This window comes from Lissotriton vulgaris, chromosome 1_2 (genome assembly GCF_964263255.1).
Source record: "Lissotriton vulgaris chromosome 1_2, aLisVul1.2, whole genome shotgun sequence".
Taxonomy (NCBI): Eukaryota; Metazoa; Chordata; class Amphibia; order Caudata; family Salamandridae; genus Lissotriton; species Lissotriton vulgaris.
The window spans coordinates 359,842,482-359,870,081 of NC_141686.1; the positions used below are offsets into that span (position 1 = coordinate 359,842,482).

The 27,600-nt window shown below is 46.0% G+C and overlaps 1 protein-coding gene across 1 annotated transcript; it reads right to left on the reverse strand.

Moving 5' to 3' along the window:
- Positions 1-528: 528 nt before the first annotated feature.
- On the reverse strand, positions 529-27,423 carry LOC147736848 (uncharacterized). Its single transcript, XM_086953827.1, has 3 exons — positions 27,307-27,423; positions 12,196-13,587; positions 529-4,864 (listed from the first exon to the last, which is right to left on the reverse strand). Exons 2-3 carry the CDS (start codon positions 13,553-13,555, stop codon positions 4,008-4,010), a joined length of 2,217 nt encoding a protein of 738 aa, XP_086809953.1. The 5' UTR covers positions 13,556-13,587; positions 27,307-27,423; the 3' UTR covers positions 529-4,007.
- Between the last annotated feature and the right edge of the window lie 177 nt (positions 27,424-27,600).

Here is a 27,600-nt window from a genome sequence, read left to right on the forward strand (position 1 = left end):
AGTGTGGCTAAAAGGAGGGAGAGCTCAGTGGGCCCCAAAGGGAACTCATCACACATGGTCACTGATGACCACAGGTGGATCTTGTGGGGGACTCAGTGTTCACCAGGATTCTTCACGACTCCATACACTAGTGCTGTTGCTTCGATATAATGGTTTGGAGGCACGCTTTGTGCGCTCACAGATGGCACAGAGTCCAGAGTAATCATCTATTTTAAGCCAACCAATACGGTCAGTGAAGGAAAAGGTCCAAGGGACAAAGGTGTTCCCAAAGCAATTACACTATTAAACGTCAAAAGTTGTCTTTGGAATCCATCTGGGCCTCCCCACCCCATGCGGTGACTTTACATCAGGTATTAGGTTACCAGAGGTTGCCTTTCTGCTGATATGGGTAAGGCTCTGTAAATAGCTCATCTCCGCCGGGTGAGAGTTTACTGGCATAATGATGATGCCTATTGCGCTGTAAGACCTACAACATAATGTTTACATTGAAAATCCTGGATTTTGAACGACATAAGACAGTGCTTATCAAAGGTGTGAAGTTTATTGATATTCTATACCCCGTTTTGGGACTGGGATGAATTTATAATTAATTGATATACCAGTAAGCGATAACGATGTTGGGTGCTTCAAATTGCTTGGGGCTCCTGCTCTAAACCATGTTTCAAATACAGTTCGGTGCCTGACAATACAGTGTATTTTAAATTGTTGGGACTGCTGAAAAAGGTTTTTGTCAACTTGCAATATCGTTTTTGAATTTGTTTTTTAAAAAATTTCCCCGCTTTTCAGTGAGCCGTTTTTTCTTTGAGCCGTTCTTTCATTGAGCCAGTTTTTTCATTGAGACAGTTTTTTTCATTGAACTATAACCTCGATCTTTAGTGCAGTAAATTAGATCGTTGGTGTACACAACACGGCGTTTGACGCCGATGAGGGAGTCACATGACTGACCCTGATCACATGACCATAACAGAGTTTAGATCTTTCTCCTGTACAAACTCGGCATTTGATGCCGAGAAGGGAGTCATGTGACTGACCCAGGTCACTTGCCTGCAATAGAGATGCAGCTTTCTCCGCGGTGAATTTTAAGTCAGAGAACGGAAGACGCCGTGTCATCTGGACGAGAGACAGAGCTCCGTAGAGCTCCGTATGGTGAGGAGTGGGGGAGCGGGGCTAGAAAAATCTGACGGGATAGTAGGATTACACCGTTCAATTTGGGTGCTAAGAGATGAGATGTAAGATGATCTGATGGCATGATCGGAAAAGGGAAATTGATGGTAGCAGCATTTTCAAAACGGAGTGAACGGGCTGTCACAGGATATTAAGAGAGACTGTGCATATCAAGGTAGTAGTTTGCGTAAAGCAGTTAGTGTCACTCTTTATCTGGATCTACAATTGTACTTTGGATAGGGCATATTCGTGTGTCAGGTAGTGACCATGGACAATATAATTTGACCTATGACACGCTGTTTTGTGTTTTGTTTTCCTAGATTGATGCAACAATCGTAGGGGCCATTAAGTTGATGTTGAGGCTCACATGAGGAGCCAGCATATACCTTCCTCTTCCGCTGGTAAGAGAAAAATTGACTGGAAGAGGGTAATGCTGGATAGACTAAGAGTGTCCGGAGAGGTGCTCCTGGTGTGTTTTTAATCTCTGTATTCTTTCCATTTGACAGTCCCAGCGTACAAGGTGTCCAACATTGGTGCAGTGACAAAGTGTCAAGCCCTGATGAATCTGCCGGAAGTTTCAGTGGCAGTGAAACATGTTGGCTGTAGGTAATGGTATGCAGAGCTAGCTACCAGCCTTTTTCGTTCAACAGAATATACCTAATTTCAGAATAAAAGTTGTGCGAAAGATGTGTCTGTTTATTTTAAGCACCTTTGGTCACAAAAGGGAGTGAATGCTTGTTGCTCCTTTGCACTTTATACACTTTTTTGGTTTGTCTTGGACACTTTTCTTTCTTCTTTTCTGAATTGAATGACTACCTATGATGAGAAAAGGGGCATAATCTGGTGAACACATGCCAGTTGCGCCGAGAGTGGTGCGCCCGTGAGGAGTCATTCTTTTCTCCACACATTTTTTTACACGTAGTAAGTGTGGGCGGATGTCCTGTGTACATGACTGATACAGACATCGTTTAGTGCTCTGTTTGACTGTCTTTATGAAGTTTACTAGGAATTTCCCTTACTTTTATGTTGAGAATTTTGGGCGAAATACACTAAACACACCAATGGAAACATTTTCAAAAATCGGTGGTGTAGCATTGGACTTTGATCGTTTGTGTCTCCATTGCATTTATACGAGTGTTGATATTTAACGCCTTGGGGACAGGGTTTTTGTGATATTGTTGTTTGTTCATCACCACATGAAACAGGCAGGCAGATTAGTTTATTAGCAAAGTTTTATTGCGTAAAATAAGTCATTCTTGGCAAACAGCTCCCTGCAACAGTGTCCTTTGTCTAGTTGTCAATCTCCCCCTCACACTAGGACAGGACACAACTGACTCCACAAAACACATCACAGCATGCAAAGAAATACGCCTTACAGTGTCTTTATCAGACAATCTGCTTTGTTTTGTAATAAATGTGAACGTTAGTTTTTGGGTATTTAATTCTCACCAAAATAGCGGCCAAACTCCGGCCGACTTCGACCATATGGTTTGCTTTGCCCAGGCCTTGACCCATTCTGGTCCGAGGAGGAATCTGAGCTCACACAGACCTTGGGTCGCCAGGTTCCACACGATCCCTTACGTCTTCTCCTGGGTGTATTTGAAGGTTTGGACGACTCTAAAGCGGACAAACATTCTCTGGGAACGGCGGTCGCTGTGGCTAAATCAGATATTGCAGCGGCCTGGGCCCAGCCCAACCCCAATACCCTGCGAAAGTGGCGCCGGGGAGTGGATTGGTGTGCGGCCCAGGAGGAACCCCTCTTTGAGACACATGGTTGTCCCGCGAGGTTCCATAGGGTTTGGGGCAAATGGCTGAACCTACTGTTTTAAATTGCCAGCTTTGGCTCTCCCATGTAACGGGGTGCTGCTTTGCAGCTTGGGTGGCTTGCATATACACTCCTACCCTAACAGTGAGGTTTTTTACTGTCTGTTGGAGATGGAATTGGCTTTACTGTGTAAGACGTATGCGGCCTTTTTTTTTTCTTCAATTTGATAATAAAATTGATTATAAAAAAAATAAATAATTCTCACCAGAATAAACCATCTCAAAACATTGTGAATTGTGTCACGGTTTTGGCAGTTAAAACTGCAGAATTATTATGGTTGGTGCCACCTTTGTAAGTTGTTAGAATCTGGAGAGCCATGAATCCTCTTTTGATCTCTCAGCCTGGATGGGTTGTACAGAATATTTACACAGCCGGTCCGAAGATACTGATAGGGAGTAGATGTTCCTGCTTTAGTGATGAAAGGAGTTTATATTTTTTGTCCTCAAGTGGTTATTGATTCCTATTTCTTCTCCTAGTTTCTTTTTCCCATGTGCTCAGGTCTTTCAATATTTTTTTGTTGAATCCCAGAAGTTATGTCTATCTGGATAGTTTATGATCCACACTTGATAACATGTCCTCAACACTGCACACATTTCATGAGAGTCGGAAAGGTTTAATTCGCAGTGAAGCAGCCTCTGTGAAGTTCGTGGCTTGGTGAAGGGACGTTAATGACATTGAAGAAGCTACATTCTATTTGGAGACGCTGCGAACGTTAGAGTTTGTCCTTTAACTCAAAGCTTTTCTGACATTCAGAGAACAGGGAGGATCTCGCCCCGGAAGGATCGTTAGATGTCATAGGAGGTCTAACTTCAGCTGTAGATTCTTAGATGATGTAAAAGATCACATTTCTTTTTTTAAATGAAGGTTTTTGTGCAGTGCTTCAAGAAGGCTTCCATCTTGTATGTGTTACTTGAGGTTGCTGAGCACCACCTTTTGTTTACAGCAGTTTCCATATCCTGTACGGCGTCATGGCCGTCACCTGTGTGTTCTTTGATGGCGTACAAGGCGTGCCTTAAGATTAAAGCTCTTGCTCTTGATGAAGCCTCTGTCCTGTGTGTATGCTTTGATGCCGTACAAGGGTCTCCTTCCGAGAAAACCTTTTCTCACACACAGTGCAGTGATAAGGCCTCTCTCCTGTGTGTATGCGTTGATGGCGTACAAGGGCTGTCTTAAGAGTAAAGCCCTTGGAACACACGTTGCAGTGATAAGGCCTCTCTCCTGTGTGTACGCTTTGATGCTGTACAAGGTACGCCTTCCGAGAAAACCTTTTGGAACACACAGTGCAGGGAAAAGGCCTCTCTCCTGTGTGAGTTCTTTGATGTAGTACAAGGTTTGTCTTCTGAGAAAAGGGTTTGGAACACACAGTGCAGTGATAAGGCCTCTCTCCTGTGTGAGTTCTTTGATGCCGTACAAGGGTCACCTTCTGAGAAAAGGGTTTGGAACACACAGTGCAGTGATAAGGCTTCTCTCCTGTGTGTACGCTTTGATGTTGTAGAAGATTTCCCTTCTGAGTAAAACTTTTCTCACAGATATTGCAGTGAAAGGGCCGCTCTCCTTTGTGAGTTTTTTCATGAGTTGCCTTATCAGCAAACCTCATTTCATGCTCAGTGTAGGAATACCGATCTGTGTGTGTTTGCTCGTGCAGTAAAAGACGCGTCTTTCCAGTAAATGTCTTCTTACACTCAGCACAGGCATAAGCTCTTAGGCCGGTGCGTATTCTTTTCTGCCTTGCAAGTGGTGTTTTATTGTTACAATTCTCCCTCTTCTGTATTCCTTGGTGTTTTCTTTCATTCATTTTATAAGCAAAATTCTTCCGTCCTCCAGAAGCTTTACGTTTCTCTTTCCCATCCATACTTTCTGTCGTCGGCTGCTGTGCTGCAGAATGAAATGAACACTGAGAATTATACATGAGAAATATTTCTTGAAAGAAATGCACGGTTATAATATGAGAAAGGTGGACAGTAATATCTAGGAAGGAAGGAAAATGTTACTACCTGTAATCAATCATTTGCTGCTTGTAGTTCTACAGTTCACATGTGGTGACCTCTCATGGGTTGGGTACTGACTACTAAAAATAATTAATTTAAGATTGAGTTTTCATCTGGAGAACGACTCGTAATCCGATACCAGAAAGGCATAATGCATCAGCGCGCAGACTCCAATTAAAATCATTGTGTTGTTTTCTCCATCGGAGTACAACTGCTTACATTGTAAAATAAAAAAAATAAACTGCTTAATCTGAGCAACCTATATACTTTCCAACCATACAGCAAGTGGGTGATGCATGTGAGCCTGCAACATGACAAGCTGACAGTATTTGCAAGAGAGTAACATTTTCCATTTGCAGCAAGCTGTGGCACATCACAGGTTGTGCCATAACTTAAAAGAATCGGTAAGGTCCATAACGCCGTGGCCAGTCTCATTCTAGGGACACCACGCCACAAACATATGACCCAACACCTATGAAGCCTCCACTTGCTCCCCGTCAAGAAGAGGATCACCTTCAAACTCCTCACCCACACCTAGAAACACCTCAACAACATTGGACCTACATACCTCAATGACCGAGTATGATGTCCACGTACCCAAGAGGAACCTCTGCTCCACAGACCTCACCCTGGCAGAGGTCCCTGCATCCACAGAAACAGAACCGGCGGGAGAGCCTTCTCCTACATCGCAGCTAAATCCCGGAACGAGCTCTCGGTCTACATCAGACGCTCCCCGACCCTCCACATGTTCAGGAAGGACCTCAAGATCTGGCTTTTCGACTGACCCGGAGCTGCTCCCTCCACCTCCCAGCGCCTTGAGAAGGATGCACAGAACCACATGTTTCTACTTTACAAATATCTACTAGAGGTATGTTGGGTAGAAAAGCCATGGTTGCATTTTTATCACACGTGGACTCAGCCTGTAGTATTTCTATGTGGAGTCTCCGCTAGGCCTGGTGGGTAAATTCAGTTCCACTTGCGGCATTTGTGGAATTTGGGTAATTTCGCATTCCTCGGAGAAAGTGGAATTGCCAAAACTTCCGAGATCCGCGGCTTCGCAGGATTGTTTACTTGCTCACACTTTCAAAATGTGTGTTTGCAAGATATTCTCCCCCCGAGCATGGAAACAGCATTCGGGAACAGGGAAAAAGCATTGTGAACGGGCGGAAGAAGCCATTCCGCGTGTTCGCAGAATTCTGCGCGCTCACTGAGATTTTTTTCGTACAGCTTTGCGTAACACGACTACGCAAATTCCGCCCACCCCTAGTCTCTGCTCGTGTAGACAACCATATGCTAAATTGTGCCGGTGCAAAAAACAGTCTTATTTTTCATACATTTTCAATTCTGATAATGTAGAGCATGAGTGTATGTTTAACACTGGATGCAAAAAAAAAAAAAAAAAACACAAAACACTGGATGCATATTTAACTTTGTCTTTGTAAACTTGCAGGAACTGTTCATCTACTTATGGGGCATGTAGTTTGCTAACTGGTTGAGGAAGTGACTGCTACTAGGTAGACAACTATCCACATTAAGGTTTGCAGTGACGTAGTGGCTTAAAAGGTGGCCTTTTTACTCTTGATAAGACAACATTAAAATCTTAACTGTATGCCAGGGGTGCTCTGGTCGGATAACCATTCTCAACCCTCCCATGAACATTTTCACAGGAGTTTTTTCAAAAGTATTCAAACGTTAGTGTAGGCTAGGCCAGCTTCTTTATGTATGTATGTATATGTTATTTCTATACTGCAAACCTAGCCTAAAGCTAGGGCCAAAGATGAGCACAAATTATTTTAAAGAAGGAAGTCCTCAACTCTTTCCTAAACGGGAGCAATGTTGGGCGGTCTTGATGGATGCAGGGATGTTGTTCCAGATCATGAGTTCATAGATGGAAAAGGCCTGCTAACTTGTTTTTTTTGTTACAGTTCTAAGTCTGCAGTCCGATGGAGTTCTCCAACCTCACATTTGTTGCACTTGAAAATAAGAGCTGAACTTAAGGACAACGAGAATGATGAACAAGTGATAAGAAAGAGGTAATAGCTACAAAAGAGGAAATTTTAAAGGGAAAAGCAAGACTACTGTCCTGGAAGAGTCTTAAACTTTGTAAGATGATATGAATAAGTAAGGAGACCAGTCAAAATTTGATTGACACAAAGACGACATGAACTTCTGACAGAGGAATCAAGATCAGAAGGTGACTCAGACGACTCTGCTAGCAACAACCTAGAAAAAAACCTACTTGTCAGACAAGGACGGACAATGGAATATCATAAAAAAGGAAAAACAAAAGCAAGCGGCACAAACAGAGGAAGAGAAAGACAGGAAAGAGTAAATGGAAGACAAAAAGATAACACCCCATAGGAAGAGAAAGGTGATAGAGCAAGGCGGGATATGATTATTAAATCATCCCAACATTAACTGACAATGGATGAACTAAATATCCAGAACCGTGGCTTATATTTCTGCCCCAGGAGGGACTTAGATTACAGTTCATGTAGAATCAACATATTTCCATTTCTAAGATATCAACATAAAATCAGATCCAAGCCAATGAACCTGAGAATAGGGGGCCCAATACAGAAAACATGACTTGTGTTCAAGAGACGCTGATACTTCATGACATTGGCTGGTCTGGATAATGGAAATATATGTGCAACGAAAGAGCGGGAAGCGTTGCTTGGAAAGAGGGCACAGATAGATCAGGGAAGCCTAACTCGCTTCAAAAAGCAAGCTACATATAACTCCAACTTGCCTCATGATAATCTGGATGGCTTCAGTGACTCGGTCGCCAAAGACTTGTTCAAATAAATTGTTCACCAGTTAAGGCAAGAAGGGAAGAATCAGATCCGACTTGAGTAATGGACAAAGGGAGGCCATTAACATTTACGTAACGACAACATAAGTACCAATGTCATACGAAAAGGGGCAAGAATGTGGTTTTAATGATTGTTTCCAATTATGAACAAAAGGCTTTTCAATAATTATTAAATACAGATTGTTGTGAAATGGGAATGGCAACATTTTCATTTGTGTAAAACACTACCCTCTACTCTACCATGCTTTTACCTTGTAACAAATGTATGCAAGAACAAGGGGGGCGTATAGTGCCCTCCAACAATAGCTCACTGAAAAGCACAGCAATAAACTAAAACCATTTATTGCTGATTCTTGTGGAGAGCCTCCCATCACATTGTATAGATAGAGAGAATTTTCTACAAAAGATATACACAGGAGACAATCATATTTGACAATTACCTAGGATGTGATCTTGCTAATTATGTATACAATACACACAAGGTCTAAGAGCCTACGAACACGCTTTTTGCAATAGACCAATATCTCCATATGACTATACGTGGATGCTTAGGACCACGACTTTTGACAAAATAACAATATTTTCACATTTAAAGATAGATATTACAGACAAATCTCAGGAACAGCAAGGGGCGCCTGCTCTCCCAGCTCTGCAAATGTATTTGTGGTCTGGTGGAAGGAACAGGTGTGTCGTGTAGTTCCCACTAATCCGTAGGACCAGCACGTTTGATGGACAACATAAACTTTGGATTAGGTGCCTAGACTGGTTCCGGCAATTGCAAAAACAACAAGTGATGGACTGAATGTGGATCAATGTCACACACTCCCCCAGTCAAAAGATCTGGGCCCAATTCCATCGTTTTTTTGCACTCCACACCACCCTGGGTTAGACAATGGCGATATGCAAATCAGCTCTGACCCTGTTGCCCCATGGGAACAGTCCAGTCCAAACTACAAAAGCCATGTCCTTCCCAGAACGGAATCAAGCATCCGAGGACCGGACCGGTTTCGAGGTAACACCTCTCATCAGCCCGGCTAGCTTGACTCCAAGTGGTGTGGAGTGCCTGGGACCCACGTCTGGGGATCCCCAGCGCACTTAGGGCGGCAATTGCAAAAACAACAAGTGATGGACTGAATGTGGATCAATGTCACACACTCCCCCAGTCAAAAGATCTGGGCCCAATTCCATCGTTTTTTTGCACTCCACACCACCCTGGGTTAGACAATGGCGATATGCAAATCAGCTCTGACCCTGTTGCCCCATGGGAACAGTCCAGTCCGAACTACAAAAGCCATGTCCTTCCCAGAACGGAATCAAGCATCCGAGGACCGGACCGGTTTCGAGGTAACACCTCTCATCAGCCCGGCTAGCTTGACTCCAAGTGGTGTGGAGTGCCTGGGACCCACGTCTGGGCATCCCCAGCGCACTTAGGGCGGCAATTGCAAAAACAACAAGTGATGGACTGAATGTGGATCAATGTCACACACTCCCCCAGTCAAAAGATCTGGGCCCAATTCCATCGTTTTTTTGCACTCCACACCACCCTGGGTTAGACAATGACGATATGCAAATCAGCTCTGACCCTGTTGCCCCATGGGAACAGTCCAGTCCGAACTACAAAAGCCATGTCCTTCCCAGAACGGAATCAAGCATCCGAGGACCGGACGTTCGATATGTAGATAGCCCTGTCACTCCGTGAATGAAGATCGTGATAACATTTGTACATAGTGCGTCAAGAGGCCTTGTACATGGTGTTCGAGGCATCGTGATAATGTTGTGCGAAGCTAGATGTGTAAACAAAGTAGTTTCAGCGAAACAAATCCAACATTGTCGTGCATGCAAATATGTGCAAAAGGTCACAGCAGAAATGATCCTGTAAAACATTGGACAATATATGAAATGAGCCACTTCGCTAAATGGGCCTAACCCGGGCACATTACGGGTGGTCTGGACATCACGAAATGAAAACATGACAAACCATACGCTGATTTGGATCGGGGATACAGATGACCTTTCCCTGCTGTGGGACGGAAGTAGGGAAATGTCTAAAAGATATATACAGAGACAGACAAAAACTGATCTCAACCGAAAATTCACTCATTAGATCAGAAATAAATCTATAAATGACCTGGCTAAGTCATCCTTATGTGGGACCAAGTTCAGATTATGAACTGATGATCAACCTCTTTTGAATGGTAATAATGTGAACACCAGCAGGCTACTGCCAGGTTGGTGAGGTTAAGTTTGAAACATCATTTTGAGAATGAACACACTGCAGGCGAGAGGGTCAAAAATACTGATTGCTTGCCTTGACTGCCCTGAGGGCAGGAAGATGTGGAACATGAGAAAAAAAGAGAATGACTGCGAAGATGTGGAATGTATTGCAGCAAGTATTTGTTGGCCGGGTAAAGAGTGTGTGTGTGTGTGTGTTTGTGGGCAAAAGACATTGGATGAAGATTCTATTTTATTGAAAGTGATTCATTTCATGAGGAAAGAATAGCCAAAAGAAAAGCGATTTGTTGTGTGAACTGCAGACCGATGGCCAAGTTCATACTGTCAGAGGAGAGCCATGAAGGACATTTAGGTGTGATATCCAACAACAAACGACTGACAATGCAATACTGGTCGCCTGCCATGGACAGGGATGTGGAAAAATCCATTAGAGAGTTACCAGCTGTTTGTAAAATGATAAAAGGATGATATACAGTGTTCTGCTTATGACAGAAGTGGGTTTTCCTGACAGAGTGCAGGCCAATGAATGTAAAGATTTTTTAGGTCTGGTTCAGATGCTTGCTGTGCATCAGAAATTTGCCATTGTGCTTGTGGAGTACATGTCAAATTGGTTGAAAGTATGGTTTGTACATGGAAGTGAGGGTTTTCTGTGTGAATTGGTATCGGATAATGGTGTACAGTTTGTCTTGTTCGAGATGAAGCAGTATTTGGATGGAACTGGTATTAAGATAAATGTGCTAGTCGTCATCACCCACAGAGTAATGGCCAAGCAGAGAGGATGAACAGATTGGTCAATCAGGGTTTTTTCACGGCCCTTTTCAAAGTGGAAGATGCTTCGAGGGCTATGCTTTCAGCTTATCGCAACACACTGCACTGCACCATTTTGTGCAGAGAGACGGACATTTGCATGATTTGGTCCTTGTAATGTGCACTGAAATGTCTAAAGAGGGGCTGAGACACAATAGCTAAATAAAGAAGGAAGAAAGATAAATTGGGCTTCAAAAGAAACATGTGATATTGTAAAGCTATTGTTCGCACAGACATGATCACAGAGCCAATAATCTTATGCAATCATAGTACTCTGGAATTACTGAGGGAATCAGATGCCAAATCTCCACAGTAATTCCACATAACTCAGAGCAATCACCATTTACTTCACCCACCCTTCACCAGAGTTTCTTTATTCGCGGATATTGCTGACTTAAAGGGAGGAAAAAGTGAAGGAAATGTAATAGGAAACATTATGGAGACACAGCTGAGGCCTTATAATGGAGCCCATATTAGATAAAATAAACATAAGAAAATATATCTCCCAATCCTGTATACGGTAATACAACTAACCCAGCTTGATATTCAGAACACCTTGTACTGTGCACCTAACCCTACAGACCACACTTAATCTTGAAACTCCCTTGACCTTGTACGTTGTTCTACATGATGTAGTATGTTATAATACAGCCAGCCCTCTCTGACCTGCAGGCCCCCCAGTTCTATGTACCTGTACCTACATACCACAGAAATAGACCACTTCTTATCGAAGGCTCTGGGGTGCAGCGGACCTTACCCCACCCATCCCACCACTACAGACCTGACTTACAGATCACCTTTCCTCTTCACACTGCCTTCCTCCCCTTTTATGCGGCAGACCCTGACTGACCCAGAAATCCTCTTATATTCTGTGCACTCGAACATCACAAAGACCCAGCCCCATCTCTAAAGTGCTTTAGTTTGCACTAGCAAAAAAAAGGGCAATATTACACTCTGTGAATAACACCTCACTTTCATCTCACACTCAGGGGACGAGGAGTATTGCGGTGCTTGGATTGAAATCACAGATTCTGCCACATAATTCCTGAGCCCGGAATGGGGCGTCTCATGCACAGATCAGAATTCAGGTCATTTTTCATGTGCAGAGTCCCAATTCTTAGCCTATCACATAACGGGAAGGAGAAACTCCTTTGCGAAAATAAAGGAGATACTAGGTACATGACCGCTTCTGGTGTACTCAAGGCCCCCACAAAGATGCCACTCCACAAAACTCAGATTATGCCCCCTGCAGGTCTTACTAAAAATATGGAAACATCAACTTTGGAAATATTTTATGCTACATTCCCTCAGAACTGTACAAGTTACTCGACATTCTGCATGTTCATTCAGTACAAACCAAATACCTGGGATGGCTTTGGGCAGCAATCCATCTGCGTCTGTATTTCCTCTCTCCAGTGGGTCTCTAGCGATAGCTCCATCAGTATCAGCAGCATTCTGTGGCAGGAAGGATGAGGATCCAGATGGGCCCTGCGCATCAGCACATGTTGGTTGTAGGTCAGAGTTCTCATCTCGGTTCTCAGGGCCCAGTGGTTCTTGCTTGTAGTTCTGATCGTAGTCCTCAGCACTCAGTGGTTCTAGCTTATAGCCACGATCTGGACTGAGTGCCTCAAGGTGCATTGGTTCGGTCTTGCAGTTCTGATGTGGTTCATGTGCATCAGAGAGCACCTGCAGGCATGTGTTGAGCTGCAGACTCTGGTCCTCTTGAAATGCTGGTTGTCTGCAGATGTTGTGCCGTTGATCCTCACCCTCAAACCACAACAACTCTTGCTTTAGAAGTTCACTTGTTCCCTCCCCATCTGGGAGCACTGGTTGTCTGCAGGGGTTTCGCTGTGGCTCATGTCCCTCATGAAACAGTGGCTGCAGGCAGACGTTCTGTTGTGGGCCCCAACTATCTGCATACAATGGTTCTTTCTTCAACTGTTCAACTGGGAAAACTAGTTGTATGCACTGGTCCTGCTGTGGTTCCTGCCCATCATCAAACACTGGTGGAAGACGAAGGCTTGGCTCACCTGGGATGACTTGAACATCCGGAGGAGGGCACCTGGAGACAGTACCGTCCTGCTGTGGTCCAGGGCCAGCCGGAGACAGAGTTTGGGGGCACTGTCTCTGCTTTGGTTCATGCCCATGAGGAGACAGAGTTTGGGGGCACTGGCTCTGCTTTGGTTCATGCCCATGCGGAGACAGAGGTTGGGGGCACTGGCTCTGCTGTGGTTCATGCCCATGAGGAGACGTAGGTTGAAGACACTGATTCGGCTGTGGATCACGACCAGGTGAAGATGTCGATTGAAGGCATGGGTTCACCTCCTTGGCCCTGACTGAAAGATTGATCGGAGGGGACCTGCTGAGAGGATAATCTCTAACCACCACCGGACTGACCATCTCCAAAGACAAACCCCCATTCACAAGGTGATCTAGACCCTTTGCTATCCAGATTTGCTCCATGAGCCCAGCGACTCTTGACGGCATGTCCTCTAGGGTATTCTGCAAGTTATCCAGTTTGGCTTCCAACTGCTCCAACATAGATAAAAGGATCATGTTAGGTGCGTTCCCCGATAGCGGTTCCATCTCACAGTCCCTCTGAGCATCAGTTTGGGATCTTGAAGAAGGCACATTATGGATAGGAGAAGATGGGAGTGTGGATATTACGGGTTCAGGTGAACTCTGCACTTCTCCTTTTTGTCTTGGAACCCGCCTTTTCTCCATTCTGAAATTCCGATGTTCATGTCCTCAAGTGTCTGTGAAGGGGAAGAAAATAGAAAAGACAACACATTATCACAGGACAATTAGGTCAAAATACTCCTTCCTGTCTCACCACACGTTGTTTAAGCTTTAAGTAAAAATTATTCAGTCCAGCTAATGGCTCGAAAGAACTAAATTGTCTCAAGAGCTGGAGAGGATCTACCCTGATCAAGGTCAGGCTGTCCCCGAGGACATCAGGAGTTACCCCGCTACACATCTAAACCCGCTCAGTGCTGCCCTTACGTGATATGGTGAGATTTCATGCAGGTCCGCTCTGCCCTGCCAGAGAGGACTCCCTATCCAGAGTTGATCTGTTAAGCTTCAAAATTTATCAGTATGACCTCATCAAACCTAACCCTATAATTTAACGGACTTATTATGTTTTTGTAATTCTTTATTAAAATTTGGCAAGCATTACCATAACAGATATTCTCTATGAAATTGAGCATTGAGGAATAATAGATTTAAAGTCCCAGATAAAAATACAAATGTGCTGGTCAGAAGCTACCTAGGCCACGTATTCTCTGCTGATGGGGTCTGCCCCAAAGATGAATCAATTAAAGCGACACAGGAAATACCTAGACCCATAAAGAAAGAAGAGGCACTCACGTTTTTGGTGAGAAACATTCTATTCTCAGTTTGTACCTAATTTTCTTGTGCCATGTGAGACCTGCTGAGGAAGAGTGCAGACTACGTGTGGAGTAGGGAATACGAGAAGAATTTGCAGATGTTAAGGAGAGTCTTGTGAATGCTCACAGTCTACATAGTTTTGCCCCATTGTGTTGTTACGGACGCCAGAGACAAGGGCCCAGGAGTGGAACTGAAACAGCGGCATGATCGGAAAGAAAGTCATTATTGCCTTTGCATCTAGGGCTTTGCCGGAGGCTGAATGTAGACATTCCACTACTGAGAAGAAGGCCTTGGCCATGTTTTCGGCTCTCAAAATAAACATTCTTGAGGACTGTCGGAAACTGTAAGTAGAGGATGTTCGACCAGTCCAAACTGGACCCAATCTATGCTGTTGCTACAAGGCGCCTGCTTTCTAGTGTCAAATAAGAGGCAATCTCTTTCTGGGTTTAATATGATACATGCACAATGACACGACTCACAGACCTTGCCAGATCGAGAAAGCACTGTTGATCTTTACTTTCAAGCTCTACACATTTTGAGCAAAGAGTGGAAGAGTGCCCATCTCCGAAGGCTAGTAGGCATCAAGCCATTAGTCATTATGACAATTAATAAGCAGAACGTTTGTCTTCTCAGCGTGTCACTTTAGTTTATTGCAACCCAGCCACTGCTATAGACAGGCAAGGTTTGGTGGAATGTGAGGTGAGGGGAGAGTTAACTGTCTAAACACAGCAAGATCTGGGTGTCGTCAGAACACATAAATGCTCTAACACCTTTCTCAAGTAAAGCTTCAGCAAGCGGGATTACAAAGCTGGTGAACTAATGGGCCGAGATTGAGGACCCACGAGTCACTCTGAAATTGCATGCAATATGTTGGACGAACAGTTGCCCAATCTGGCGATACGTGTTCAGCCTGTAAAGAGTGATATGAACCTCTTTAGGGCCTAGCACCCGATGCCCAAAGCCTCAACATGATTCCCCAAGATGGAGTACTCAACTGTGGACGACAGCAGAGAGATCTAACGAGAACAAAGCTTTGGCTCCTGCTCCCATTTCAGCTCATCCATAATCGGTAGAGGCACTGTCGTTGTATTGTGTGATGGCCTTCAATAATGCCCTAGTGTCCTTGAGAAAGTGGTTTTGCTACAAACCTTTACACCAGCTAAGAGCAAAAGAAAGTAACGATATTGGTAATAACTTTTTTTAAACCAAGGAATCTGCTCCTGGCTTCCAGAACAAGGGATTCACTTTAGTGTCTTTAAGAGCGGCAGGAACCATACCATTAACAACTAAGTGGGGAGTAATGGCAGAGGTACTGGACCAACTTAGAGGTTCAGATGTTTGAAATTTGTTACAGGATTGACGTTGTTCAGCTAACCAGATCTAGCCACCCCAAAAGGAAGTTGCAGAAGTCTCAGGGTATAAAGTGGAGAGCTCCCTGTGTCAAATAATACTAGGTGCTGAAGTGGTCTCTACCAGGGGGAAGGTACGTATATCAATCACCTCCATTAAGGTTTTAATTTTGTTGTGTCACACAGTTGGTGCAACAGTGTGAGAGTGAATTATAAATTGAAAGTTTCTGTGAAGCTGACATACAAAGGGACACGGATGAGTTGGATGACAAGATGAAGTCATTGTAGGAGGCGACAAACAAACAGATTCTCTGAGCTAGAACAATAACCCCGCCACATAACTTAGTTGGGAAAAATAAATATAATATTTCAGTAAAGGAGGAGGACTTAGAGAAGAGGTCCTGAAGGAATAACATCAGGATCGAGGAGTATATATGCGCAAAGCAGAGGAAGACAAGTAAACATGTTAGAGAAATGTTGCATACAATCCTCGACTAAAGATGAAAAGGCTTGGGAATGACAAGGCTATGACACTATGAACGTTTGGAGACAGCTGCTTATCACCTCCCCTCCCTTCCTGGACTCACCTCCTCTCCACACCCCTGGACTCACCTCCCCTCTCCACCCCCTGGACTCACCTCCCCTCTTCACCCCTGGACTCACCTCCCCTCCCCCCTAGACTCACCTCCCCTCCACACCCCTGGACTCACCTCCTCTCTTCACCCCTGGACTCACCTCCTCTCTACACTCCTGGACTCACCTGCTCTCTACACCCCTGGACTCACCTCCTCTCTACACCCCTGGACTCACCTCCCCCTCCCCCCTGGACTCACCTCCTCTCTATACCTCTGGACTCACCTCCCCTCTACACCCCTGGACTCACCTCCCCTCTACACCCCTGGACTCACCTCCTCTCTAACCCCTGGACTCACCTCCCCTCTGTGCCCCTGGAATCACCTCCTCTCTACACCCCTGGACTCACCTCCACCTCCCACCTGTACTCACCCCCCCCCCCCTGGACTCACCTCCCCTCTTCACCCCTGGACTCACCTCCCCTCTTCACCCCTGGACTCACCTCCCCTCCCCCCCTGGACTCACCTCCCCTCTACACCCCTGGACTCACCTCCTCTCTACACCCCTGGACTCACCTCCTCTCTACACCCCTGGACTCACCTCCCATCTACACCCCTGGACTCACCTCTTCTCTACAACCCTGGACTCACCTCCCCTCTACACCCCTGGACTCACCTCCTCTCTACACCGCTGGACTCACCTCCTCTACACCCCTGGACTCACCTCCTCTCTACACCCCTGGACTCACCTGCTCTCTACACCCCTGGACTCACCTCCCCTCTACACCCCTGGACTCACCTCCCCTCTACAGCCCTGGACTCACCTCCCCTCTACACCCCTGGACTCACCTCTTCTCTACAACCCTGGACTGACCTCTTCTCTACAACCCTGGACTCACCTCCCCTCTACACCCCCGGACTCACCTCCTCTCTACACCCCTGGAGTCACCTCCTCTCTACATCCCTGAACTCACCTCCCCTCTCCCCCTGGACTCACCTCCCCTCTACACCCCTGGACTCACCTCCCCTCTACACCCTTGGACTCACCTCCTCTCTACACCCCTGGACTCACCTCCTCTCTACACACTTGGACTCACCTCCCCCCCTGGACTCACCTCCCCTCTACACCCCTGGACTCATGTCCCATCTATAGTTAAACATGCAAGTACATTTTTTAAGTGGTGGATATGTTAGTCAGTTATCTGGATTCGGAAGGATAGTAGAAGGATAGAGGAGGAAAAAAGGTTTGTGTTTATATAGCGCTTGGGGTGTTGAAGCACGCTACTCCGGAAGCCCATGAAGGCCTAGTGGTGAATTAATATGGTGAAATGTGAAAGTAATCTGCGTGGTGGATATTAGTCAGTTATTTGGAGTGAGGGGAAGAAAGGTTTGCATTCATATAGCACTTGTTACCCCTGATGGGTTTAACGCATTGGAGCCAGAACCATAACTGAACTTTTAACTGTGTCCCTGGGGACTCGCATTGATACTAGACAAGGTGTGTCTTGGCTGTACAGCACTTCACAATTCACGCGAGTGTGGGTGTGGTCTTGGGCCCTCGGCCAATGATTAGCATTGAGCTGCTCTGATGTCAGCGCGCTCATTTGTCACCGGACTGTCTGGCCACTGTGATAGGCGCACGCCACGTCTTCATCGTGGTCGGCGCACGTCCAAGCAAGAAAAAAAGAGCACACAAGCTTAATAGCAGCCCAAAAATGTGCCCCCCGCCAGGCATGGGTTTTTCCCGCACAATTGGAAAAAATGTCGCCCAATCTGGCAACACTATCTGGAACTCTTGAATAGATTCACTTCCGGCTGACCGGAGGCAGCTCCGCGCGGAGGATGTTTAAAGCCTCTTTGTTTTCTGAAAGTTACATTACACCGACACAGTCCTTCTTCCGGGTCAATCGCGGCAGAGAGCACCAGCAGCAGAAGCCGGAGGGAGCATTTGTCTCAGGACAACATTACCCCGCCCCCTCCCTCTCACAATGTCTGCTTCCGGGTCAGCGGTGGCAGAGTCTCCTCTATTGCCGGATCCTGCTGAGCTCCTCAGGCCTGCAGGTAGAACAGTGTCCGGGTCAGCGGGGGTAGAGTCATCACCAGCAGTGGAGCCCAGCCTCGCCCGCTCTCTTCCTGTGGCTCCGCAGGGGGAGCGGCTCGAGACGTCTCCCCCTGCGGATTTTTGCACAGATGGTAGGGTCCAGGAGCGCGAGGCAGGGAGAGCGTTTAGGGCAGATTAGACGGCGTTTTTTAGTGAGGAGAGCAGGCGTAGGTAGATAGAGAGGGCGTTTATCAGTAAAATCAGAATAGTGAGCGTAGATAGTGTTAATATTGATATTACTGTAGAAAATAGTGTATTTAGTGAAAGAAAAGGAGGGTTTTGTTGAAGGGGAAAAATGGATATGAGTGAAAATGTAATAGCTGCCTTAAGGGTAATACAGCAGGAAGGTAGGGAGGACATGCTGACACAGGCAGCACTTGAGGAAATGCTCCCCCCGAAGCGCCCACCACGGAGACAAGCGGCAAAAGGGGTTCAAATTGCCATTGAAGCCTGTCAACCGGCTTCTGTCAAGAGGAAGAAGGTGAGAGCTCGTTCCTTGAGCGCAGGTGCGGAAGCAGCCTTAAGACCTGTGGAGATGGAAAGGGGTACAGAGGAGCGTAGAGCGTCTTCCCTCACACGGCAGAAGGCAGCAAGTGACTTTGGAGCTGAGGTAAATGTGCAGGTGGCGCGGGTACCTTCAGGAGCGGCTAAGAAGGGTACACAGGTAGCCCTGAAGAGAAAAGGGAAAGAAAAAGCGATTAAGAAGGTGGCCCTTACGCAAGACAGAATAGGTGAACAGGGGTTGGCATTACCTTCCCACACCTTTAGCTGTCTTCCCGTGCGGGATGCGACGGGCAAGGACTATATGCAGAGTTCTGCCAGTCAGAACTTCATCATGAGAGGGGGGTCGGGTTCTTTAGTGGCATATTCAAGCGACAGCGAAGAAGAAATAGTTTATGACACGCAACCCACCAGTGCCCCCCTCATTCAGCTGATTCCTATCTCTATACCTCAGAATAGTGCCAGGCTGGCAAGAGTGGTGGAGACTGGAGCGAGGAAGCCCCCATTGGTTTCGGCGGTGGGGCATCAGACAGGTCAGCGAGAGGGCCCAGGTCAGGGGACTCAGGATGCGAGTGATTCTGAGGTAGAAGAAGAATATTATGAAGAGACTGACTCAGAAGTAGAGTGCGAGCAGGACCAAGGACATGGACTTTTGCCTAGGGATCAAGACGCCGGGCAATGGGACACTCAATATGTTTTTCCATGTGCACGCCCTTCACCATATGATATTCCACACAGAAAGAGCGCGCAGGGCGAGAGCGGAGACGGTCAGTTGCTTTGGGTGGAGCGCCCAATGTTCACTGACAAACAAAATGTGCGCCATGTTTCCAGAGAGGTGGCTAACTCGAGAGCACAGCGCGACATGGTTGAAGCGCAAATGGTGAATTCTTTGAATGGGCCATTTGTTAATGCGGCTGCCCCTATAGTGTCAAGGTATACTGGGGAGCTTGATCAAGTTTACTCTAGCGAATCCAGAGCGGATTTTGTGCGATCAGATAGGCCTCAAGAGCGGAGTTCAAGTCTGATTTGGTCACAGTTTGATGGGGGGGTGGGAGACGGAGCTTGCCCAGGGACTAGTGCTGGTTTTCAAGGGAGTGGTGAGTTTAGTCAGGCATCCAGGAGTCAGGCTGGGAATTTCAAGAAAGGCAAAAAGAGTGTAAATTCAAAACAAAGTGTTGGGGGTAATGTGGGGAAAGAGGTCAGGATTGGGGGGGGGGGCAACAAATTCTTCTTTGTTGTTCCAGAGGTCAAGTGCGGACTCTTCGGTTCAAAATGTGACACCACGGGACTATCAAGAGCGGATGGCTCCGACTGAATTACAGCGGCGGGCAGGACAGCTACCATGCGGTAAGCATCAATGGTGGGCAGTGTGGGAGGAGGGAAGGAGTGACAGAGTGAATGTCAGGCAACTACCTGTGGTGGAGTTTGTGGGGGGAGGTGAGGGCAGAAAGATTGTGGTACCACGTGCCGTGGCAGTTCCAGGTAAGCTGCAGTCCAGTACAGCAACAGGCACGTTAGATTTACCCCAGGAGTTACCGGTCGTGGTGGGAGGGAATACACAGGAGGCGGCGTCCGATCAAAGAGTAACTGTTAACGTTAGGCAGAAGCTTCCCTATATGGGTCTGGCGATGCCTTTGGGTTCCCACTTATCAGAAAAAACTAAACAGCGAATTTGGAATCACGAGTTTGTAGATATATTCAAGTTGCTTCACCGAGATCTACAGGCCAAAGAGGGGTCAAAAGAGGAAGAATGGGAGTTGGCGCGACGTCCCAGGGTGCCTCGCACGATTGAGAACTGGACCTCAGCTTTCTTGATTTATGCGAGCATCTACTGTGAAAGGTATCCTGACAGATCTGTGGCCTTGTACAAATATATGGACATAGTCAGGAAGGCACATTCACATTTTGGTGGATACTCTTGGCTGAATTACGACGAGGAATTTAGAGCTCGTATTAGCATCTCTGTAGAAAAGCCTTGGGGTGATGTGGATTCAGAGTTGTGGCTTCAATGGATGTCCACGTCTCATCCGTCAGCTACGACGCATACAGCGAGTGGCTTGCCAGTCCCATACCGGCCCTTTCTATGGCGTCCCGCTCAATTTGGAGCGGGTACAGGGGGAAGAGGTTTCTCTTCAGGTACAGGAGCCTGCTGGAATTACAACAGGGGCATGTGCAACAGGCCATTATGCCGTTTCAAACACGACTGTTCCCATTGTGGGGGACGGCATCCGCTTACGCAATGTAATGCACCGGCAGGGAATTTCGGTGGGTACAGAGGCGGTGACCAGCAGCGGTTCCCAGAGCAGGGGGGCTGGGCAACAAGAGGTAGAGGTGCCCCTTTCCATACTTTCCCAAAAGGCGCCTACTCCAATTAAATTGAACAACTTAGTGCCCTGGTTGAATAGATATCCTGATACTGATTCAGCAGCTCGATTGTTCTGGGGGTTTCAAAAAGGTTTTAAACTAGGATACCAGGGACCCAGGCACCAGAGGTGGGCGGACAATTTACGTTCGGCGAAGGAACTGCCGGAAGTGGTCCGTAAGAAGCTTGCAACTGAAATCGAAGTTGGTAGAATAGCGGGCCCTTTCCGGCATTGCCCTTTGCCGAATCTGATGGTCTCCCCTCTTGGAGTTATTCCCAAGGAAGCTGCTGGAGAATATAGGATGATACAGCATTTATCCTGGCCAGAGGGGGGATCTGTCAATGATTTTATATCAGAAGTCGACACATCAGTATCCTACACAACAGTCGATCAGGCAATGGAGCTTGTGACAAAAATGGGCAAGGGAGCTGAAATGGCCAAATGTGATGTTCAATCTGCTTTTCGTTTAATGCCAATTCACCCTACTGACTTTGAACTATTAGGAATGTTCTTTGAAGGACATTATTTTGTCGACAAGGTATTGCCAATGGGCTGTGCGGCCTCTTGTGCGATTTTTGAAATGTTCAGCACATTCATACAATGGATTTTTTCCCAGACGTGTCCTGAAAGTGTCAGTTGTCACTACTTAGATGACTTTCTGTTCATAGGAAAAGCAAACACTGGGCAATGTAAACAGGCATTGATGCATTTTCAGAGATGGGCTGAAGTTTTGGGGGTCCCGTTAGCACCAGACAAGACCGAGGGACCGGATACAGTCATAACCTTTTTGGGCATAGAGTTGGATACCAAACAGATGTATGCGCGCCTCCCACGGAGTAAAATCTGTGAAATTAAGGCTTTTCTCCTCACGATTATGGATACCACTAAGATTGAAGTGAGGCAGGTGCAGCGTTTGTTGGGTTATCTGAACTTTGCTTGCCGGGTGGTGAGGGCAGGGAGGACGTTTTGTCGACGTCTAGGCATGGCTTTATCGGGAGCGTATCTCCCACACCACAGAGTGCGAGTGACGAAACACATCAAGGAAGATTTGCGAGTGTGGCTGTGCTTCCTGGACAATTTTAATGGTGTACCTTTACAGTTTGTGGATGACAACTTCATTTGGCAAGTTCAAATATACTCAGATGCAGCGGGATCCATTGGTTTCGGTATCTTCTGGGAAGGCAGGTGGTGTGCAGAGGGTTGGCCAGTACATTGGAAGAGTCAAGGCAGGAGCATAGCCTTTTTGGAGCTTTTTCCACTGATTGTAGCATTGCTAGTGTGGGGCAAAGAATTTCAGAACAGGTCAGTGTTATTTCATGTTGACAACATGGCAGTGGTGAACTTGATAAATAACCAAAAGGCTAAGGATGTTAGAGTGTTGCAACTACTGAGGATGTTTATGCTTTTAAGTCTGAGTTTCAACATGATGTTTAAGGCTAAACACGTCCCAGGGGTTAATAACTCCATCGCTGATGCTCTTTCCCGATTTCAGTGGCAGAAGTTCCGCGAGCTGGCGCCTGGGGCAGATTTCCACAAAACGACAGTGCCGCACAACATATGGGCCCTAGGGGAGTGAGGATACGTCAGATAGTCGAACAGTCCATTGCCCCTTCGACTAGAAGAAGCTATGCGCAGGCGTGGCAAGAGTTTGTACAGTACTCACAGAGTTTGGGCAGATCTGAGTCAGCGGGGAAGGTCAAAGGTAGTATCTGTGATTTTGTTTTGACTCTCATAGATAACGGTTTGTTACATACAACCATAGCAGGAAAACTGTCAGGTTTATCATTTTACGGTCAGTTGTTCTGGGGTTTTGACCCGGTTGAGGATCAATTAGTTAGAAGAATGTTGAAAGGTGTACAGAGGGGGTCAAGTGTTGTTCAGCAGCCGCGAGCTCCCATCACTTTTGACTTATTGCAGAAGTTGTTAGATCAGTTGGGTTTAATTTGTTATGATCTTTGGGAGGTGGGGCGTTTTAGGTTAGCTATGATTTGGATGTTCTTTGGGGCTTTCAGGGTGTCGGAAGTTTTGGGGGTGGGAGAGGACACAGGTTTATCCAGTGCTGAGATTTCGGTAAGAGAACACAGATTAGGAATTTGGGTGAGGAGGTCGAAAACAGATCAGCTAGGCCGAGGGACGTGGGTCTTTCTGAACAAGAGTGGGGTAGCAGATTGTTGCCCGGTGCAAGAGTGGGTTCATTTTGCTTCTGGGGACAAGTTTCAGAAGGGACCGATTTTCATACATGAATCTGGGAGGAAGATTACAAGTTCTCAATTCTTAGCAGTGTTAAGAAAAGCGCTGACCTTTATGGGGGAAAACCCGCAGTTTTTTGCCACACACTCTTTTCGGATAGGGGCGGCTACAGAGGCTGGCAGGTTGGGTTTAGGTGTGGATGTGCTAAAGCGCATAGGCAGATGGAAATCTAGCAGCTACAAACGTTATGTTAGAAAATGATTTTGCTGTTGTTTTATAAAACTGATAGGTTGTGTGGGTCTAATTTTCATTTCATTCCAGGTACAGTGCGGGGGGCAAATTCGAAGTTTAAGAAACAGACCTGGATGGTGGGACATTCGTTTATAAAGTGGGCAGCCCTGTTTGCGGAGAAGCAGATTTACGGAAGGTCATTGGGTATCCCTAGCGCGACGCACGAGGTAGTATGGAAGGGTAAAGGAGGAATGAAGTGGGTTGATTTGTTTCCTACTCTATCGCAAATGTTCCATGTACGAGGATGCCCGGATCAACTGGTAATACATCTGGGTGAGAATGACTTGGTTAAAATGTCAGGACTCACGCTCATCAAGCAAATGCAACTTGACTTGACAGTTTTAAGGATAAATTGGCCGACCACTCGTGTGTTTTGGACTGAGTTCGTTTACAGACAATCGTGGCGGCAGGCCAGGTCCCATGGAGCAGTCGAAAAGGCCAGGAGGAAACTAAATAAAGCCATGAAAGTTTTTTGTAAGGTTATGAAGATTGGGGTTTTGCGACATGAGAGCATCTCGGGTAGCGAGAGCCACCTTTTCCGGGATGACGGGGTTCATCTGTCCCAGATAGGCATGGCCTACTATTTAGTGGAAATAAGAGACATGCTTGCACAAGAACTACAGGTCAACGTTTGGTGCAATTCCAAGTTATGAACAAGATGTTTGTGCTATTTTAGGTGGGGACAGGAAAACTCGTTGGTTTTCCTGGGTGGCATAAAATCCCCAGGGAAGAGAAGCCTAGAGCGGGCTCCTCTAGTTATTAGTTAGATAGGGGGAATTAGACCCAACAATGGAGGGGAAAAATGGAAGGAAAATGTTGGGGAAGTTATTGATGATTAGTTGATGGTTTCGGTATAAAGTCCAAATTTTGAATGAAATGAGATAAATAAATAAATAAATAAATGGTTTGCGTTCAAATGCCAAAGTTACATTATTGATGATCTGTTGGGAAATTTTATGATTATTTATATCCTGAATAAAGTGGCCTTTTCTGCTATAACAAAGCGAGTGGTCTGAATTCATGGGCAATGGCTCCGCAGGGGGAGCGGCTCGAGACGTCTCCCCCTGCGGATTTTTGCACAGATGGTAGGGTCCAGGAGCGCGAGGCAGGGAGAGCGTTTAGGGCAGATTAGACGGCGTTTTTTAGTGAGGAGAGCAGGCGTAGGTAGATAGAGAGGGCGTTTATCAGTAAAATCAGAATCCCACCCACCCACCCCTTTTTAAAAAAAAAAAATAAATAAATGCATGATGTACTTGTTGGAAGGCTGGTACATTCATGAGTTAAGATTTCTAATCTTAGTTGCCACTTCAGGATGCGTTTCCCAAACAGATGGCTGCGGCATAAAATCCCCAGGGAAGAGAAGCCTAGAGCGGGCTCCTCTAGTTATTAGTTAGATAGGGGGAATTAGACACAACAATGGAGGGGAAAAATGGAAGGAAAATGTTGGGGAAGTTATTGATGATTAGTTGATGGTTTCGGTATAAAGTCCAAATTTTGAATGAAATGAGATAAATAAATAAATAAATAAATGGTTTGCGTTCAAATGCCAAAGTTACATGATTGATGATCTGTTGGGAAATTTTATGATTATTTATATCCTGAATAAAGTGGCCTTTTCTGCTATAACAAAGCGAGTGGTCTGAATTCATGGGCAATGAGCCCTGGCTGCAGGCACCCTCGCTTTCAGCCGAGGTAAGTGAGCCTCTCACAACCATCTGCAACCTAAGGAGTGTGAATGCAGCCTGGGGTGTACTGACCTCACACCATCATCAGGGGGTGCAGGGGGAAGGTGTACTGACCTCACAGCATCATCAGGGGATGCAGGTGTACTGACCTCACACCATCATCAGGGGGTGCAGGGGGAAGGTGTACTGACCTCACACCATCATCAGGGGGTGCAGGTGTGCTGACCTCACACCATCATCAGGGGATGAGGGGGAAGGTGTACTGACCTCACACCATCATCAGGGGGTGCAGGTGTACTGACCTCACACCATCATCAGGGGGTGCCGGGGGGCAGGTTTACTGAACTTGCAGAATATAAAGGCAAAACTGCACATGCAAAGCTCTTTTAATAGGCAAATAATAAAAATAGTTTTTAGATGTATCCCTGCACTCTTCTCTGTTTCCACACAGGACTGCATCCTTCGTGTGCAGAAACAGGCCTGGTTATGGGACTCTGCATGAGACAAGGAGGCCAGTAGCTCCCGTCCTTCAATGTTCGTCGCTATTCCTGGCTGAGGAACTGGAAATAGCGCTATTCATGGGAGGAATTACTGGCCGGAATCACACGTAATAGTCAATGCAAGTGATGTGGTGTTCATTGAGAATAGAAGACATGTGCAGTCCAGAGAGGGAACTGTGTTTCCAGTTGCACAGTTACATTGGGTAAGATGCAGTCATCTCCAGTTTCTGATAGAAAAATCCTAGTCTGAATTCAGGCTCAATAGTAGGGCCGACCAGGGATGTTGTTGCCACTGCACGGTTCTCCAGGAGTGCACACCACCTCATGGTAGATATATACACAAAGTGATTGGTTATGTGTCACTTGTGAGTTCAACCTCCCAACCTCTAGCTCAGTAAAGAGAGTTAATTGTATTACGGGCAGACAAAAGTAGCCATGATCTCCCTACAGCAGCACCTTCGGGTAAAGTCAGCGCTTTATAAAAATGCATTAAATAAAATAAGTAAATAAAATATAAACTAACTGTGTAAAATGTCATCGCATCATCACACGTAACATACTGAGTTGGGGTTTGCACACCCGTAGTGTGACTGACGGATTGTGGTTCTAACCATAACTTGCAAATTTCAGGACTTTGTTCGGCTTTAAGTCTTAACCATATATACATTTTACCCTTGTTTTTAAGTGAATTTCTGATTTTTTTTAAAGACCCATTCAGGCGTTTTAACAGAGCCAACTATAACTTCACTCTAACCATATTCAGTGGAAATATATTAGAGATAAAGTACCCCCTGCTGCACCTTCTAAGGATATTGCAAGTCAACAAGGTGTTCCATAACCATGTAGAGGAACGAGGAAGGCAGAGTTCCTTTATAAGGTTACGGAACTCTAAGGTGACTTGCAATAATCTTATTATATGCACCAGGTGGTACTTTATCCCGTATAATACATGGTCACACCATCACCTTTCCTACAAACCCATAGCTGTCAAGGTTTCAGATTGCTATGTGTGACATTTTGATAATTTCAGTGTAATTACGAGTGACATTTTAATGGCTATGAGTGACACTTTCTCACAAGCAAAATCAAGCAATGAAGACAAGGGAAACATATATATATATACCGGAAATGACACCTCTGTATGAACTGATCAAACTGTGCTGAGAAGCCCCAGCACCAAACAACTCAAAGAGTGTATCCACCTCCTGTACCAAGTGACACTCAAAGAAAGCCATCTTCTGACACAAATGTCACCTCATTAGGAGGGTTTGTGTAGTGTGTATTTGTTATGGCAGAAAAGACAGCCTGACCTTTCCTATACATCTGCAGAGTCACCACTACCGTGGAAACAGAGTGCAGTTGTAAGGAGCCAAAGTAAAATTACATACCCAAAGCATTAGGACTAAAAGATATTGCCTTGAAATAAATGCTTGTAAATATTTATTTTTTTCGAAAATAATGCATTTTTAAAACAAATAGGTAAAAACAACGATAATTCTAAATATGTTTTGCCGTATTGTCAGTTGAGTTTACCTTACTTTTCATCTCCTTCACTGTGGGAAACTCATGATCAGTTTCTCTTCCGGGTCACCCGGGGCAGAAGCAGCGGAGCCGATGGACTCTTCCCAGGCCTGAGAGGGGAACAGTGTCCGGGTCAGGGGGGCAGCGTCAGCATCAGCAGAGGAGGTGGAAAGAAGCCTCCTCTCAGGATACCATAGCCCCGCCCCCTCCCTCTCAGTAATGTCTGCTTCCGGGTCACCGGCGGCAGAGTCAGCGTCAGTACCGGATGTTGACGAACTCTCCTCGGGCCTGTGAGTGTGATAATGT

Bases quoted from the DNA above. Each gene is read 5' to 3' on its own strand.
- LOC147736848 (XM_086953827.1), bottom strand. From the start codon at position 13,555: ATGGAGAAAAGGCGGGTTCCAAGACAAAAAGGAGAAGTGCAGAGTTCA. The intron at 4,865-12,195 runs GTATTTGGTTTG...TTCATTCTGCAG, and splicing joins GCTGCCCAAAGCCATCCCAG to CACAGCAGCCGACGACAGAA.